This window comes from Bicyclus anynana, chromosome 10, assembly GCF_947172395.1.
Source record: "Bicyclus anynana chromosome 10, ilBicAnyn1.1, whole genome shotgun sequence".
NCBI lineage: Eukaryota > Metazoa > Arthropoda > Insecta > Lepidoptera > Nymphalidae > Bicyclus > Bicyclus anynana.
This window is the reverse complement of record NC_069092.1, coordinates 14,419,808-14,439,806: the sequence shown is the minus strand read 5'-3', so window position 1 is coordinate 14,439,806 and position 19,999 is coordinate 14,419,808. Positions and strand designations below refer to the sequence as shown.

The 19,999-nt window shown below is 33.0% G+C and overlaps 2 protein-coding genes across 2 annotated transcripts; one reads left to right on the top strand and one right to left on the bottom strand.

The window, feature by feature from the left end:
• Positions 1–11: 11 nt before the first annotated feature.
• On the bottom strand, positions 12–1,410 carry LOC112050347 (uncharacterized). Its single transcript, XM_052884019.1, has 2 exons — positions 236–1,410; positions 12–151 (listed from the first exon to the last, which is right to left on the bottom strand). The coding sequence occupies exons 1-2, from the start codon at positions 720–722 to the stop codon at positions 12–14; spliced, it is 627 nt and encodes a 208-aa protein (XP_052739979.1). The 5' UTR covers positions 723–1,410.
• Positions 1,411–4,240: 2,830 nt separating this feature from the next.
• Positions 4,241–6,642, top strand: LOC112050344 (28S ribosomal protein S24, mitochondrial). Its single transcript, XM_024088596.2, has 4 exons — positions 4,241–4,431; positions 5,453–5,636; positions 5,725–5,825; positions 6,368–6,642. Exons 1-4 carry the CDS (start codon positions 4,405–4,407, stop codon positions 6,554–6,556), a joined length of 501 nt encoding a protein of 166 aa, XP_023944364.1. The 5' UTR covers positions 4,241–4,404; the 3' UTR covers positions 6,557–6,642.
• The last annotated feature ends 13,357 nt before the right edge of the window (positions 6,643–19,999 follow it).

Genomic DNA, 19,999 nt, shown 5'->3' with positions numbered 1-19,999 from the left:
TGTAAGATCAATCATCTTAAATATGGACTACAAGTTACTTTAACTTTCCAAGACGACATTAGCTCTCCTAAAGCTGTTCCTTTTATATTCTCTCCAATTCTTTCCAGATTGCGCCTTAGAACCACCAGGTGGTGGTGACGACATACTTCATCTAAAAGATCATTGTAAATAATATGATAAGTAGTTACTTAGTAACAAATATAATGCTTCAGTAATATAAAATCTACTTACCTACCTTTTTTACAATTCGTTTCATCGTCCCCATTGCTACAATCCTGTACACCATCGCAAATTTTGTCTGCTACTACGGAATCGTTATTTAGACAGTAATATCTCGTTAGTTTAGGTTCAACTGCACATGCTTTGGCACATATTTTTGAACAAAATGCTACAGAACATTTACCGTTTCTACAATTACATCGTTCCCCAATTATTTTCTTGTTACCTGTATGGGACCTTTTCAAAGCTGTCCCTAAGTTTTGGTTAATTGACTGCAAAAATAAATAAGCTTCTTCTGACTCAGCACCGATATTGGTTTTCTTTACTATGTGTGAATATATTGTTCTCAACATTGAATAGCACTTATTTCTTAGCCTCTTTACAGTTTCTAGATTCGGTTTAGATTTCATGATAATATGTTGCAGTTTCTGTATTGAATTTCTTGTGTAGAGAATCATTTTTTTAATTGGATGACTTAGTTGGGATGCTCTTAACTCCAGCATCCTTAGAACATTACTGAAGATTTCATTTGCTTCCAATTGTGCGTAGCCCTGACCTTTAATTAAATGATTATTAGTCAAAATACATTAATTTAATGTTGTTATGAAGGTATCATTTATTTTTTTATGGATACTTTACCTGTGCATCCCTTTTCATCGCTTTCATCAAAGCAGTCTAATTTCCCGTCACATAATGAATTTAATGAGACAGTAGCTCTAGAGTTTGTAGATACACAATTCCATTTAGTAAGACTATGTTTTTGTCGGCATAGACGTTCACAGGAGTGTGTACAATTAAAACAAAATTCACGTTTACAGTTACAATTATTACCATCGAGCGATCCAATAGTTTCTTTAAATTCCTTTTTAAGTTTTATGTCAAACAAATCATTAGCTCTGCGTGTATCAAGAAAGATGTTTTCGGAACACATTGTATTATTAAGCTTATTTGCAAATGTATTGATAATTCGTGCAAATTTGTTTACCTGAATCATTTTATTTTTATCGGTATGATTTGTTGCATTCAGGAAATTGACTAATAAGTGCGTCATAACATTTAATTTTTTATTCATCATGGCTTTCATTGCTTTAACTTTATTAAATGATAAAGATTTAGTAATGTCTAATCCTAAACAATTCAAATGTTTAGTCGTCAGTGAATTCATCATAATTCGCTTCATATAAAGAAACTTCTCCATCACTGTAATAATAATACGAATTTTAATATTTAACAAAATATTAATGATCGCGAAAACGTACTCTATTACTATATGAAGATATTTTGAAAAATTTTGTCGGGGGGCATTAATCGATACTGAAGCTAAAAATATTGTACACCGGCCTTCGACTGTGATAGGGCCTGGCCCTGACGGCTGGGCATTTTATCCAAGCACATAAAACGCGCGGCCTCCGGCCATACATGTTTTGAGTTCGATTTTTATAAAATGATTAGTGGACTAAACATTAAAACATGCGAAAATATAAATAGAAGGCGAAAGGGTTGAAAGTGTACATCGATTTTCACGCGGACGAAGTTGCGGGCGTCTGCTAGTCATGAATAAATCTTAGAAAGTTTACAAAATATAATAAAATCGCTTTATAGTATAGTATTTTACCTAATGAGTAACAATTGTCTTCATCTGATTTGAACGGGCAATCGTAAGTCCCGTCACACAATTTATCTACTGTTAGATAACTATCTGCATATCTGCATTTGAACAGATTCATATTCTTTACATCTTCACAGGTACGAGTAATAAATTCACGGCATGTCGCTATGTTCACATTTTGATTCAATGTCTTATGCATGTATTGAGTAGTAATTTTGTTATCCAACTCAGAAGAATTTTTATCAACTGTGATGTTGTCGAGAGAGTTTTTAAAATGAGCTAAAAAACTTTGTTCAACCATTCTTTTTGAGTTATTTGAAAGTTGGTCATTTGGAATGTTTAATTCCGTAACAGATTTTCCAAAGTCTCTGCTTTTTTTCGATGTTTTTAATGCATTGACTTCACTTCCTGTATATGATAGAACTCCAATTCGCAACTCATTACGGAATTTGTGCTGATTGTTATTTTCCATGTCATGCATTTCCTTTCTTATAATTTCTTCGGTAGTAGTTTGTTTATTTTCCGTATCATTGAGCCATTTATACTTGATTTTTTCTATTATTAACTGAATTTGTTTTTTCTCCCTTAGTCCTAAATTTTCGGCTATTTTTAGCAATTCATTTTCGATACTATTAATAATGAGACTCCTATTATTTTTAGGTTCATGTGAAAGAAAAGTGCTTGCTATATTATCCAATAACATTGTTATTTCACGAATAATTGTCTTGTTAGAAGCTGCGTCATCGTCGTCGAGATCCTCTACAGTATTAAGAGTTGTGTCTGTTTAACATAGAAAATCAAAGTCAATTATTGAGTTATTAACAACATTCAGTACGTAACTTTAAATATAATGATGTTTTAGCAGACTCAGAAGTGGATTACAAAAATAAGAAACCTATGTCGAACAAAGGTTATGATTCACAATATTTGTCAGGACAACTTAATAAACAAATCAAACTGTTACCAAATTAAGAATCCCTAGAATGGAAAGACCCTAGAATGGAAGAGAATGACTTGAGAAGAGTCATGCACTTGTGAAAGTTGTGTGTAGGGACGTCTTTGACAGTTAACTAACACTCCCCTTTTCCACTCAAGTCACTCTCCCCGCCTATCCCAAGTAGAATTACACAACAAGAACACCAAGTAGAATTACTCATAAAGAATTACACAACAAGAAATGTGGACGGCTCGAAAGCCACGAGCAAAGATTACAGTGTATTATTGGCCACGAGAATACTGAAGCCGACCGAAGAGCGCCTTTTATCGCAAGTCGTTCCCGCCAACCGAACGGTACCCCTCTCTAAATCCCTACTCTTTACGGAAACAAGTCGCGCCTCCTACCGTCGGCACAAGCCAACACGAGATCGAGCGACGTCATACCCGTCTCAGACTACTAAGTATTTCTTACAGATGATTACATATATGGATTGTTTCTTTTGTGCAATAAATTAGCATTACATATTTTATAGGTTTAAGTATATTCTTACAATTTTTTACTATTCTTACGTAGGACATAGATCTAATATTGACGATCTTTTCAGACTTACCACCCATTACAAAGAAGGGATAATTATTGAAACACAATAATAGGAAAATTAAAATAGTGGAACACATTACTGCATTCATTTTTTCTACTCTACTCAATAAGGAATGCCCATTTAAGAAATCTATTAATCATGCCTACCTATTCTTATCAGTGAATGGTTAAATTTAATTATTATATTAATGAGTTTTTCCGTCCGTTTCGTAATAATTATTACCTACCTGTTTATTTTTGGTGAAAGCAGGTATACTTATTTATCTACTTTCATTGCAATGCGACTCTACTCAGCTACTCCGACATGATATTATCGGGTTAGTCTATAAATTACTGAGACATTTCTTCATCTAAGAAATAAACCCGGAGTTGGTGTTACACCCCGTGCCTCAAAGAGCACGTTAAACTGTCATCGGTCTGCGTGTATTCTAAGGGTCCCGACTCCCGGTCATAAAAATTTGATCTGATAGTGCTCCATAAAGAATTTAATATTATCAATAGCCTTCGCCCATTGAAAGAAAGAAAGAAAAAAAAATATTTATATTGGAGCATTGGAGCAGCGTGGTGAGTAATCTAAGCTCCATATCCGTTCTACTGTGAGGTGAAAAGCAACGGCATAAACGGCTATAGTGGACCGTTAAAGCGGATAATGTTGAATTTTAAAGTCATATAGTCGAAAGCTACCAAGAGAAAACCTTGGGAAGTTTTCGCTTGACTGTTGGATCAATATTCAAATCAAGATACAGAAGGCACCGGCACCAGGAGAAGTCACATGCACTAAATCGCAAAATCTCCAACGAATTTCTAAACGTTTTCCAAATTTGACAGAAGGGAAGAATGACATTGGCAGTTCTGTAATTTGACAGTTGACACTGATAGTTAAAGTTTAAAATATAACCTCAAAATTCAAATCAAATATTCAAATTGTATGTGGTTCTCTAATCTTTTCTACTTCTAGTATTTTATAAAAAAACGTGATTATTATTTTGTTTTAAACTGCAAAAGAATATTGAATGACTTTAATATCAATTTGAAAACTATGAACTCCATTATCAAGTACGCCCAGGTAAGTCAATCTTATTATCCTCATTAACAAATAATTATAATTTACTAACTGTGGCCCGCGGCTTCAACTATGTATAATTTAATAGACTTATACGTTGTTATAGGCTTTCAAAGTTTAGCACTACTTAGTAATTTTCCTTTCCTGGGTATAAACTATTATTAGTAAACTATAATAAGCCAAGCTCAATGTGCTATGTTTATCAACAAACAGATTAAAAACGAGGGTGTAAATCGCTAGTCATTGCACACCTAATATTTTTTTAAGATTAATAAACCATGCCTAAAAATATTACCCTGGGATATCTATTTAATTTTCTTGTTTTCACACAAATTATTCTTTTATGGTATAAATATATTTGTAAAATATTCTATTTACATAATACTAACAATACACAACCTGTGGATGGAAGCTGTGATGGCCTAGATATAAATAGTATATGACCTCTGCTTTTGATTCAGATAGCAAGTGTCCGGTTGAGTCTGGTCTGGGACATGCATCTGCAACTTTTCAGTTTAGTGAATTAAAAGAAATCAAACATCATAGGCCTCAAGCAGTGAAGGATCATTATAAGGAGATCTGCGTACCTGAGAATTTACTTAATACTTTTTGTATGTGAAGTCTGCCAATTTGCATTGGGCCAGTGTGGTGGACTATTAGCCTAAGCCTTCTCACTCTGAAAGGAGACTTATGCTGAACAGTAAGCCATGTATGGGTTATTGATGATAAAACTCAGTAGCACTTTTTATTCTGACTTTTTCTGACAGAAATCAATGTATAAGGCAAGCTGGGCATACTTTTAAATATCTTATATCACTTCATGAGTCTGGTCATCAGGCTAGCTTGGTGGTTTATAATCTCCTCAAGATATTACAAAAAGAATTTCCAAAAAAACATACATAATAAAAGTTCCAAAAGAGTCATTTTCATTGTAACCAATTTGTTGCAGTTGCTATAAAAATTCTTAGGATGATTCTATGGTTACTGAATGCTTACATCTAAAACGGTTTATATTAATTTTTAGTGCTCAAGCTTATCACAATGGTCACCAGTATTTGCGTCACAGTTTCACACATCTTCAGCCTTGAGCAGAGTGGTTTCAGGAAAATACAGAATAACAAAGAAAAGGGACCGCCCTCTTACCTATGAGATGGCTAATCCTCCTCATTTTATTGCTCACCGGAAGTCCTGGAACTCTTGGAATACATGTAAGTAACATAAGAAAATCAATTAAATTTTGGTAGCTTTTCATTTAATTGTTATTATAGTGGTGCTTATTAATTTTCTTGTTTACAGCAAGTTTAAAAGATGGACTTAGAAGATCAGAAACAGCAGTGGAAGATGAGTTTATTAGAAGATTCCTTAATGGCACTTGGCACGGTCTTGTATGCAGTGAGGTATGCAAATAATCAATTAATTTTCTAATAGGTAGTTAGGAGGAGGATGAAAATCCACACCCATTTTGGTTTCTACACAATGTCGCACAAGAACGCTAAATCACTTGTGCGGTACATATTTGCTGGTAGGCCGGTAACTAGATGCGGCCGATGCCTCCTACCAGCTGATATAGTATGTAATTTCAAACGTTTTATATCAATGATTATTTACTTGATCCTAAAAAACAAACTTTCTCACAAATCTCTGGAACAGATGAATCAATTTTAATGAGACTTCATGGTCACTGCTGGATTTGGTAACAACTGAATTTAACTTGGATGAAGTTTGGTAGTTCGATAGTCATCAATAAACATCTGATAGTGATTGTTACAATATCAAATATCACCCTAAATTTGTCAATCTGGAAATCTGGCATTGGAGCAATGGTTGATCGAAGCTTCATATCCCCTCTTCTATAGGGAGGGCTATCTGACTGTAGTAGGCCATTGATATAGATCAATAATATTTTTTAAAATTAAAATAAGGTTGTTATTGCTTGTAGGTTATAATAAAACGTCAGTTCAACCACATCCGTGTAGCAGCCATAGTGCGGCGCGCCGTCTCCCCCACTAAGATGTATTTCCTGATCGGCTACACAGAAGAGCTCCTCTCAAACTGGATACAGTGTCCTGTCACACTAGAGCTGCAAACAGTCGACAGCTACAAAGATGTTGTGTTTAAGTATATCTAAGTTTTCGTTGATATTAATTAGTGTAATATAGAATTAGAAAAATAATAGATGATATGAATTAAATTATAAATTACTTATATAAAGAAGTTTTAATGACATTAATCCCAAGCATGGCTTGTAAAGTTGGAATAAAAAATTAATAGTTTCAGAAATAAGTGTGAAATGATGAGGAAAAATAAACAAACTGGGAAAACAATCCAGGTTAAGCACTATTAATTATGTGTGCAAATTTTTCTGCTTTTGAAATAGTGTTTCGTGATTCAGATCTGCAATTTATTCCAATTGTGTAAAATTTTATGAGGGACATTGTTGGAATGCAGGCAGCACATTCCCAGTCAGAAATATTTCTGAGTGGCATATTTTTATACTTGACAGCATAGAATGTGTCAATACTATTGCAAGATTACCCTTGATGTTAGGCAAAAAACCAACAGAACATTTGCAGACCACATTGAGAAGACATTCTTTAATGAGCTGCCATCAAGTCTATGTGTGCTTTATGTGCCAGTAATTTCACTGATTGCTCTTCAGAGCAATGCTGCTTCCCTCAGAGTCTTCTTTTGATTTAAAAACATTTATATCTTTCCATGATATATAATCGAAACCTTCTGGGTCGAGTCCGAAATGAGGTGGAAAAATAAAAGTTGCCCAAATAAAATTCATATTCTCATATAATTTGATTCATTCAAATATACATAATGTGTCAACAAACAGAACAGCGAGACGCAAGACGCGGGCCGCGCCCACACACGCAGCGCCGCACGCACACACGCACGCACGCACACACGCACGCGCGCATACACACGCACGCACATACGCACTCATACACACGCGCGCACACACACACCGCGACCGAACTTCTGCACATACGCGCTTTGTACTTTAACGTTAACTTCTCTTTAACATTACTCGCGTTGCTTGATTTTGTAATTATTTCATTCAATGTGTAAATTGTATACAACACAAATAATATAAAAAAATAATTTTAAATTACAATTGTAAAAATTTAAATAATCGGATTTTCATGTACATTTAGAAGTTTATTACTATAGAACAAGTAATAATAATAATTATATTAACTATAATTGCTACTTAAAAGATATAAAATACACAAAATGTGACCACCACACAACTGGTTTGCATAAAACATATTCATAATAATTAATTATACCATTATAATAGTGATTTTTGTTTAACTCTTGCAATAATATATTGTATTGCACTTTACATGTCATCGAAATAAGAGTCATAAAGCATAATTTATATAAAGTAATTTCATTATTTCGACAAAAATAACAATCTCTCCACTACCTTGTCACAGATAGTATATTGAGAAATTAATATTTTATTTTGTGCAATAATGTCACATTTCAAAATAAATTTTATGACTTTTGTAATAAAAATCAATTTCCAAATTAAATTTTATTTCAGAATGTCTAGGGCAATATTGAAAACGAATTTTTTTTTGTCTTTGATGTCCCTGAATAGTTTATAATATTTAATATTTTATATATTTTTCTACGTTCTTTTTTAGGTTAGCTTTTATTTAGGTAGGTAATGGACCCGAAATTATACCACTCCACAAAAATACTAAAACTTTTTAATTTATTGTAAACAACCGCAAGGACAGGACAACATCTGTTGGGTTCAGTTAATTATAATATATTATTACTAGCAAAAAGTTATTTTAGATAAAAATTTTCATTAGGTGGAACTACTCATATCTTGCAATCATACATGTGACGTTATTGCATTGATCTAAACGCTTAAATGTATCACAAGCAATAATTATTATCCAACCGAAAATGAAGACAGTCATGTACGAAATCAAGCAACGCTTACAAAACATGAGAGTAGGTACATTATTACATTTCTCATAAGAATTTCTCTAAATTTCACATAAATGCCTATGGTGTTTTCTCTCAGGTAAATTTGTATTGTCTATCACAGTGACGTAAAGCATTTGTCCTTACATACTAGTGAGTTATACATTGCGATCTTATTATTATTATCACCATAAAACATGTTTTGTAAACTCGTTAAGGTGCTTCAGAAAATATTTATTTTTTCATTATTATGATATTCTTTTTTTTTTAATAAAGTCTCAAACAGTCTTTAGTGTTGAGCTAATTCGATAGGGCCTGTGGAATGTCATGACACCTTAGTATTCGAGGATGGTCACACTGACGTTGTTGGTGACGCCAACGATGCACAGACGCCACTAATCGTTAGCACTTTTTATACATTGACAATGGTCTTACATGCGATCTACCCTCAAATACTGAGAAGTTACAAGACTTAGGGTTCATTTACTCGAGCAGCACTGCTACCGACGACGGCAGTCGGCGACGTCTTGGTGGCAATAGACTGCAGTTGGCGACGTTTCGGCGACAGACGACGGTGGTCGTCGACTGCCGTTGATTGCCGTCGAATACCGCCGACTGCAGTCGACGGTAGCAGTTGCCAACTGCCAATGGCAACGCGCTGCTGGTGTAAATGAACCCTGACTGTCTTTTCATTTTGCTGGATGTATAGTAACACTTTTCGTCTACAAAACACACTGATGGTTATTAAAGTCTAAAATAAAGTGTCAGTCACTTATTGACTGACTTAAAACTCGTCTTTCAGTATTTGGAGGTTTGATTTGATTACATTTCGAGAAATCAACATTATCCATATAATTGCTTAGTACAAGAATACACCAGCGCACGATATCGTTCCCAGTATCGAAACAGTATACAGTCAGAGATATTATCCGTATTTTCAGTTTTTTCCCAAAATTGTTAGGGGCTTTGACTGTTTGTTGATATACGAATTCCAGCCTTAAGACACGGAGCTTAGGTGTAATTTACGATGACTGTCTAATGTAACGATACGCGAAATGACAAATGTACAGTAAGTGTACGCTGCACTCAGTAGGCCTAAGATCAACTACATCTCGTGAAGAGAAAGGGCATATTGTCAACCAATAGCGGCCGAATTGTAAACTATCGCTCTTTCGTTGCGATGAGACAAAAGAGAGAGCGATATTTTCGATCGACCTGCCGCTTTTGGTTGATGTTTTTTATTGTAACGTGCATCTTAAGCCTACAGAACATGCTTAAGCATATAGTACTATAGTGTTTTTCAGATAGCATGGGTACGGCGACAGTTAGTTTCGCTCTTGAAAGTTTGCCGCGATTCGCGATAATAGTACGTATTATGAACGTCATAAGGCAACTGTCACCGAACCCATGCTATCTGAAAGACACTTTACATGTGAGTCTCTATGACATTAAAATCTTGATTATTCGTGGAGTGACAAATTCACAAATTGCTGTTTATAGATTTGAATGTTATAGACACTATATACCAAAGATATAGGTCGGTATTATTTAAGCATTTTGAGTAACGTGTGCGCATCGTTTATATATATGTGAATATATATATAAAAACGCTTTACGTGTCCGGTCGGTCCCGGGTTGTGTTGTCCGTCTGTCAGTGCGCGCAGAAGTCCAAACCGCTGACAAATATGCGATGGTCCGCTCGTTTTTGTGGCATTTGATTGTCATTATTACATATTTACAAAATAAAATGTACAGATAACTCGAAGACTTTCCGTGATCACAAAGATAAAGGTCTAAAGAGCAGGTAAACATACTGTTCAAAATGTTTATACCGACTTGTTATTTTTTAAACGTTTAATTGACTGCAATCTGAAGAAATTTTGATTTGCGATACTTCTGATGCAACTTAAAATCTGATCTGATGATGATGGTGCTAGATGCAAAGACGGATTTTTCGAAATAAGTTAAATTTCTGGCGCGACAGATGTTGAATCGCTTTATATCACTATTTAAGCAGACGAGTGACCAAAATAACACTTTAAAAGTCCAATATTGACATCTAATTCATCAGCAATGGTCAATGAAAAACGAATTTATCACTATGTATAAACATTTGAATAGATAGTTCACCATCTCAATAGTCAATTGAATTCGGTACATGATTAGAACTCCCCAGAGTCAAGTAAGTTATTCAACAAAGCTGCAAATTTGTGCACAAAATCGTCACAAATTCAAAATTCTTTACACCTATTCCTGCTGGAACTAGTTTCAATGTAGTCATGACATGCACTACAGTTACATTGAGACCAATTTGTCCAAAAACATCCTAATCCATAGGAAATTATATAAAAAGAAGGATTTTCTAATCCCATACAAAAGTAAGATCATCATAATATTTACACACAAGTAAACTTATAGTATATTTTAAATAGACATATGTACAAATTAAAAAAAGTTACCAATTCGGCAATGATGATACAAAATGTATCTCTAAAAAGCACTTGGGAGTTCTAAAAATGCTTTATCGCAAAATATAATGAAGAGATAACATCGGATGGCGTCGGTTATGTAAAATAATGTACAAGTGAAAAATTATAACAAATGTAATGTGCGATCATAATAATTTCCTAAACTGCTAGACCTATTAAGTAAAATTGACCATCAAAATTCTATTAAAAATAAAGAGATCACATGTCCTACCACAAATAAGATAAAAAAAACTTGTTACAATAAAGCTCTCGTTAATCATTCATAATAATTAGTGATCATCTCAATTTAATACAAGTCCCAGCCTATTCTGACAAGACAGAAAAAAAAATCGTTTTAAAATTAGGGTTACTGCAGTAATAGAATATCGACCAAGGAAGTTTTGCAAGGCAAAATGAAGGTCAATGAGCTCCATGAAAAACTTTTAGAGCATTTTCGAATTTATTTTTAAAGATCCTAAAAAAAGGGATTGATACACTGTAGTGGATAAAATAAAAAAAGAGAGTTAACGTTTTTAGTCTCAAGCCAGTTAAAAACAAAATTTTGTAATGCTTGTGTATATAATACTGTCTATTAAACAAAAGACAGGAAGTCGCGCTGAAAATTTATTGAAAATGACATGTGCATTTATAGAGTTCACATACTTTGTGTGAAGTTGTTAGTTGCTAAATAAAAATATTTGTGATAAATTGATTATTTTTAACATTAAATAATTTGGTCGGTGTATAAAAAAACAAATTAATAATAACTTAAAGAAAGGAAGAGACGATTCAACTTCGGAAAGTAGGCGCAAACAACTCTGATTACATGTAAGAATAGGCTGAAGGTATTTGCACATGTAATACCACGAAGATGTGGAAAGAATGAAAAATAGTCACCACTTTTTTTTCTCATAGTTACCATGTGATGTGAAAAGAATTTACCATTTTCAATGGGGTAATGTCGCAAAAACTTCTTATTGCACATGCAAATACCTTTAAGAGCAAAAATTTGCAAAATGTTTTCAAAAAACTTGTATCTCCATTGGTTTGCATCAATACTGAATTTACTAATCATTTATTATATCGTGTACTTTCGTTTTGTTTCTGGGTTTTGTGAGTTTATACAATTTTGATCTGCCTAGAAACAACGGAAAAGAAAGACAATTTTGTTGACAGCGCAATTTAAACAGTTGTCAATAATTTTCGAGTCTAGACTATGTATCAGATAAACATACAGTTGTTAATGTTATAGTTTGTGATGAAATAGTTACACATGATTCAACATGCTACATAGTCTCTATCTCGGGTTTACATATTATCTGTATCTTATTTAACATTAGGACAAGTGAAGAAACACATACATTCAATCATTCATTCAATTTGCCCAAAGTATATTATAATCTATGCATTACTGAATAATATGTGAAATATCCCACTTCTGATGCCACAGTTAAGTAGGTAACACTAAACAATATAATCAGTTTTTTAAACAATAAAAGAACATTATTAAACACAAATACTAATAATTATTAAAACATGATTAAATAAAAATGAAAAATATACAGATAATGTGAAATAATTATTTTTTGAAATGCTGATTGAATGTGAGTGTTCCTTCATTAGTAAAAAATAAATTACCTCGGTTCAACATAAGTACAAAATTTCGTAAAATCTCCATAGCATCTATTGTGTCAGACTTTTAATTTGCTCCTAAACTTTGTCCAAAGTGAGCGATTATTTGCGATGGGTTGCGATGGGCTGCGATGCAGAAGCGATGCAATAATGATATAACGGAGCTGATATTACCGTATTTATTGTAAAAATGTCACTCTTAAAGATCTTATATTGCATCGCTTTGCTGCGCAATTTACATATATCTACCAGTTATAATCTATTTTGATGTATGGAATCGCTTTTTTAAAGTTAATTATTTGATGTTTGTTCAAAATCGGTGGACTATCAAAAACTTCTGTGTGGTATATTAGATAAATGCAAAAATATCAACAATATCTTGAACCTTTAATCACATCGTTGTAAATTTTCAAAACCGTTCGAAAAACAGAAAAATGTATAGGCAAACAAAGAATGCCGTTCTTTAAAAAAAATATCCAATGTGACCAGTTTCAAAACAACATTGCAATAAACATAGTTTGTGCTCACACAGGAAACTGTCAAGTGCAGCCATCGCGAATCCTAAATACTCTATAATAATTTACAAAAAAGTCTCAGAACAAGATTATCAATGATATGATTTTAAAATCTATCTGTACTTAAGAAGGAAAAAAATATACAGCGTCAATAGTAAAATTTGTATCGTATAAAACACCAGGTAGACCACAGATTAATCCTATAATTCAATATACCCTTTTTTAAATTGATTTAGCTCAAAACGTATCCACAAATTCATCTCGAAGACGTTACAGAGAGACGTATCACAATCGCGCTAGTAACATTAAATAAAATACAACAGCACCTATCGTTTGATATACACAATAATATAATATAGAGAATAAAAAATATTCAATCAAAATCATATATAATTCCAATCGTGTGGACTAAACAAAGCGTAGTATCAACTATGCAAATGGTCCATTTATTTTGTAGTAATATAAAAGTTTCAGTAAATATCACTAATTATTGACGAGACAACTAACGCTTCACAACGACGGCACGAGGTCAGGGATTGGCTTATCTATGTTTAGTGCAGACAATATACCAGTCTTAAAAAAAACACAGAAATAAGAACAATTTTGTTGCTCTTTAATTTCAATCAAAACCGGATACAAGTAGCATAAGATTTTTGTTATGTTGAAAACGATATACGTATTACCCAATAGTGGATCAAACAGTCGGTTCAGAAAACGACATAATGATGACATAATGAATTTATAAAATAATTTAAAAAATTACAAGATCGCACCAATCCCCGCCTATGACTAGTTATATAAACCATAGCTTCTGACCAAACCATCCCATATCACCGATAGAGTATAACCGACTTTCCTGACAAGAATCCAAAGGTAATCCAATAGAAAATCTTTTGCGTTTGAGACAATAATTTCGATTTTTTAAAAACCAGGCAGTAACTTTCTAATGACCTTGAACGACATAACAACTTCAGAAACGCAATCTGTGTTGTCAAATACTTTGACATCACAAATAACGAATCAAGTAAATCACATTATCAAGGATCGCCAGAAAGATAGCCTTTATTATATCTATTTCTGTATCACTCACCTATCATGTACGGACGCAATTCGACCAATCAGATTCGACCACTAGACACGCAGACTACGCGCACAAATACCTACAACATTCACACACACATTTGTACTACGCCAGTATGCTACCCGCTATCACTAACGAAAAGGGGGACTCGCTGTCGACCAACTCCTGAAAAGAGAATTCAATTCAAAGGCTAACAACACAACTAATATAAAAATGCATCTAACCATAATTTTTGGAACGGACCACTTTAAGCATGACAAAACCTAGAGTGTGCATTTTTGCAGGATTCACATAAGTGTACTTTGAAATCGCGATGCATCAGATTGTTCAGAGTCATATATTTTTTGACGATTTGAATGGTAATTAAGCATAAACTTTTCGCTTTTACATAAAATAAATGTCTCCAGTAACTCTGACGCATAGAAATACAACACGACACGTTAATATTAATCCGACAAAAGATTTAAAATAATTTATCAATTCATCTGAGATTAATGAAGGAATTCATATAAAATGTTAACAATTTGATTAGTGAAATGTACTCAAAACTCACACCCAAGATTCAGAATACTGAAAACACGTCTACGAAAATAGTACAATTTAATCCTTACAACTAATCATGTAATTTGTGAAGTATTTTCAAATGAGCCGATCGTCACCGTAGAAACTACTTAAAGACTAAAAAAAAATAGAGATGCTCGACAGCGAAGTATCGAGGAAGCATCGTTCATACAAAAAATGGAAGTCTAACGATAAGCTACACATTTATAAAACAGTTCGGAAATAGACGGCTGAAGTATAAAGTGGGGGATATAATAAGTCTCGCTGAGAAGTTTGTTGGAACACACGATGTTTTTTTTTATTATTAACCTAAGAGCGTCGCCCGACTTTGTTCAGTGCGCGAACACCGTATCACTATCTTACAACGGCACCAGCGTAACACAATTGCCTGAGAGCCCAACGACACACACTACTAGCCGACGCAGCCACTGACCAACGCAGCAAACTGACCAACGAAGCAAACTGACCAACGCAGCAATCTGACCAACGCAGCCAACTGCCCAATGTTGCCGGTGTCAATGCTTACTTCACATAGATTCGATGGAACTGAAGAATCTGTGCACAGGGATACGTCATTACGAATCATCTTTCAACGTGAATTTTGTAGAATAAACATAATCCGTATAAATACACTTGATTTATTACAGTGACAATTGACAGAGCAATTGTCAGAATAATAATGCGGAATTTAATGTGTAAATCTCAGGCTATACATATACTAATAATAATAATAATTAATAAACTACCAATGATGTGCAAGTTGAATTGATAAACAAAACTCATGAAAATAATAGGGATAATGTTTATTGACAAAAAAAGTTGAGAGAACTGTACCCATGTGAATAGATTCTTCATAATAGAGCAATAGTTTAGACCATACACTAATGGTTCATTTACACGAGCGGCAACTCTACCGACGACAGCAGTCAACCGCAGTTGGCGGCAGTCGACGGCCGTTGGCTGCCGCCGAAAGTCACACGACTGCAGTCGTCGGTAGCAGCCCGTTCGTATAAATGAACACTAACAATATACCGATTGTTCATTTAACAAGCCCCGACCAGTGAGACAATAATTGTATATAATTTAATAAAAGACGCAATACGTCTAACAACAATGCGAACACATACTTATGCTACCACATTCTATAAGCTAAGTTGATGTATTAATTTCCAATTATTTTGTACTATAGGATTTTAAATATTGATCATTCATAATAATTAATTTATTACTATCGACAAGTGATTATATTGCTTCGCGTTTATTTATTAATATTAAATTTCAATTTATTTACGAATATATAAACTACGTTATCGACATTGGGACACGGGCATTTAAGACATTATATGAATCAACTAAACACTCACGTTAGAGATCCACTGGCAGTGTTTCTTTACTAATCGCTAATATAAGTTAATCCGTATTAATATCAGAACAGTGTTTCCCAATTAGCATCGCAATTATAACAATCACAATATTGATTTATAATTGTAATTTTCGAGTTACGATATATATAGAAGATATTTTGTCTTCTGTATAACAATAATACAAAATATTAAATATTCCATTAAAAGACCAGAGTAATTTTCTGATGTTATTCTTTGAATAAAATAATAATAACAACTCCTATAACTGAAAATATATACTATCAGAAGTGAGATAATTAACAAAATTTTTAGAAACTAGACAATAAATATTAATAATTAAGAAGTAGTAATAAAAACTCTTTTTATATTTCGATTAGTCAAATTAAAAAGTAACAGGATGATGATTGGTGGGTAGATAGACTTTTTGAAAAAAAAAAAAAACTATACATTATTATAACTCATGTTTTGTATAGGGTATCTAATATCTATCAGTAATTCTTTTTGATTTTGATCACAATGTAATTATTGATTGACAAACAATCCTTGAAAGTAGATCATCTTAGAGCTAATTGGGAACTACCGTGCCGATTACAGACGATATATTGCGACGCTTAACAATTAAAAGGTCCCTTGTATAAAAAAGGCATTCTTGATACTACTGGAATAGATAGTAGGCATAACTAACGAATAGAAATCTACACGATTAGATTCAAAACCATCAGAGAGTATTAATAATGAACTTGTACATGCAGCAGCTTAAATTTGGTTTGATATTTAGTTAAAGTTACTTTCATCATTAACAACCCACACTCGGCTAACTGTTGAGCACGAGTCTCCTCTCAGAATGTGATGGGATAGGCCTTAGTTCACCACGCGTCCACCAGTAATGCGAATTGGCAGACTTCACACGCGTAGAGAATTAAGAAAATTTTCAGGCATGTAGGCATCATTGTTTGAGACACGTAATATTTATTGTTTAAAATGCACATTACTTAAATGTTGGAAGTGCATGCCCCGGACCGGATTCGAACCTACGCCCTCCGAATCGAAGGAAGGGGTCATATCCACTGGGCTATCACGTCTCAGTCAGTTACTTATAAAGTGACTTACCAAGATATTATTTTACAGCTGCACAAAATGCTTTACAATAACAAAATAATGATGTTTTTTTCATTTTACTAAACGTCAAGTTTTCAATGCAATCTCATCTGAATTTAAACAACAATGTAATCTAATATCATAGCGTATTAACTTCAGTTTAGTTTAACGCTACGTTGCGCGAACACGCTCATGATTAAACCCCGATTAGTTACAAACCAGTCGTATATATTGCTACAACTGCACGTTAATTACGCCATTCATCTATATTAGTAATGTAGCAACACTAAGTTAGATTAAATTCTAAAATTCATGAAAAACAGCGCACATATTTTGCCTCACTGATCCCCACATAACTTCACGCATTGCATACTATGCCCAGATTAAAAATACTTAAAATAATATACAGTGGAGGAATATATATATCACTAATTGGTAAATGGACGTTTGTACAGTAATCCGATTCAGTTTGTGCAAGAGATCCACACTTAAGTTCATAACAATACCGAAACCTGGCAAGGATTGTATTAAAATGATTTAATACGATGTAAAATATGGAGTATTTGCTTCATAAATTTTAACATTAACTTAAACGAAATATTTCGAAAAACAACAAACATTTTAAACAAACATTTTGAGATTTAATGCATGCTTAAAGTTTGAGATTTAATGCATGCAATTCGGAAAACTCTGTTATTAAGATTTAAAAAATATTGATTCAGATATGGATATTTATTACAAAAAAATATATATAGTGAAGAACATACAGTCACTATACAATAAATTGACTTGACCAAAGATGAACTTTTGTCTGAATTTACTTGACAAAAAAGATGAACTTGTCTAAATTGACTTGACAAAAGTTCACAAAAGTTGAACTTTTGTCTAAATTGACATGACAAAAGATGAACTTTTGTCTAAATTAACTTGACAAAGGATGAGCTTTTGTGATGATAATTTTTGAATCCATTGACAGTTCATTAAAACTATTACAATTCTTTTGCTGTCATCGGGTAACCAAGACTCTTAAATGGATTGTATCACAGATGAAAAACGTAGAATCTTTTCGATAAAATATCAATTTCAAAATTCGAATAACAAATTTTCGTGTCCAGCCATCTTGTCATCCGACACCAGGTCTCGGTGTTTACACATCAAAAAATATATTATCGCATCATTCCTCAACTGTATAATTATCAATAAACTAAGCGTAAAATTGCAGACAGACTACCGCCACTATTGAAAAAATATTATCATTTCTCAATATCTTACACATTGACAATATGCGAAACGTACCAAAACGTACAGATGACAAAATCGTCCAAATATATAGAAAAAAAATCATGATTGTTCTAGAAATTGCACTCGAGACGACACTATCGAAACGACGTCTGATCTGATGAATATAATAAAAACACACCTAAAGAACATGTGAATGAGCAAAGTCGGTAAAGTTTCTAACTTTCATATTTAAGCCTCGTACTCACTAGTATACATATTGTATGTGAAACAGTGTCAACTACAAAATCCTTGATTTCGTACATATGAATATCTAAATTATTTTTAAATGGCATCTCAATATATATTACACTAAAAATGATATCTCCAATATCACAGATTAATCAATAATAGGCAGATGGAGCGAACGGAACACGACGGTGTCGTAGCCACTTCAAATACAAAAAACAAAAACGAATACATTCTCAAGTCAGTAGGACACGAAGTGTCGCATAAATATTTTAAAAACTGTTCACAAAAACTCAAGAAATAAGATGGAGTATTTTTTTATTGGTAATTATTGATTATTATATTAATTTATTGTTGTTAGTGTTGAATTTTGAAATACAAATTATGAAAAAAGTTGGCGGATGTCAAGGAGACGCGTGACGTTTGTTTTTGGTGTTATGGGTTTCACCGGCTTTACCATGTCGCTTGTAAAGACTCACTCTGTATGATCTTTACTCCAATATATTCATAGTAATTACGTAAGCATTACAGTGTCAATGTCTTGAGTTGCCAGGTAAAAAAATTTAGATATACAATTATACATACTTAATTAATAAAGTATATAATTTTGTAGTGTATTTTAAATCTGTTTATACATATATTTGATTCAGAAACTACTGAAAATACCGGACAATTAAAATGTACATATCGGTCAAACATTGTCTCTGTTACTCGCACCTTTTGTAATGTTGATTCGTTCGAATAATAGCGGATCTCTGTATATATTATATTTTGTATACTAATGAATACGAGGCTTTACTCTACACTGAAAAAAATATATATTACCTACAATTATGTCAATAACTAAATAACTAGTCCAGTGTAGAGATACGTTTCATACGGACCACTACAACACTACTATACGATCCAGTCACTATATTACTAAGGCATATTACCGGCGAGATATTTTTTCTAGTTATTTGCGTTTACATAGGTATTCTGTACCGCCAGTACGAGATTGCAAGCTCTGATGTATCTATATACTATAATGTCAACAAAGAAAATTAGACCTAATGTTCTTTATTTTAAAGTTGTATTTAGATCTACTTGCATATTATATCATATGCACAATATAAAAATATTTTATTTTAAGTATGTCACAAATTATTAATTAAGGGAAAAAGGCATAATTAAGGGAAAAAGGTATATCAGATCGAACTCGTAAGTCACTAATAACTACAGAAGTACAGACTAACAAAAATGCCAAATTAGCTAGGTCTAAATACTAATAAAATAATACAATTTTTTTGGCTTTACATAATGTACCTATTGCAGAGTGCACCAAGAGTGTTGCCATAAATGACATGTTCCAGGAATAGGAGATAATATATAAACGAAAATAAACTTTAAAATAATGAGCACTAAATCCATTTTACTGTTGAAGTTATATTG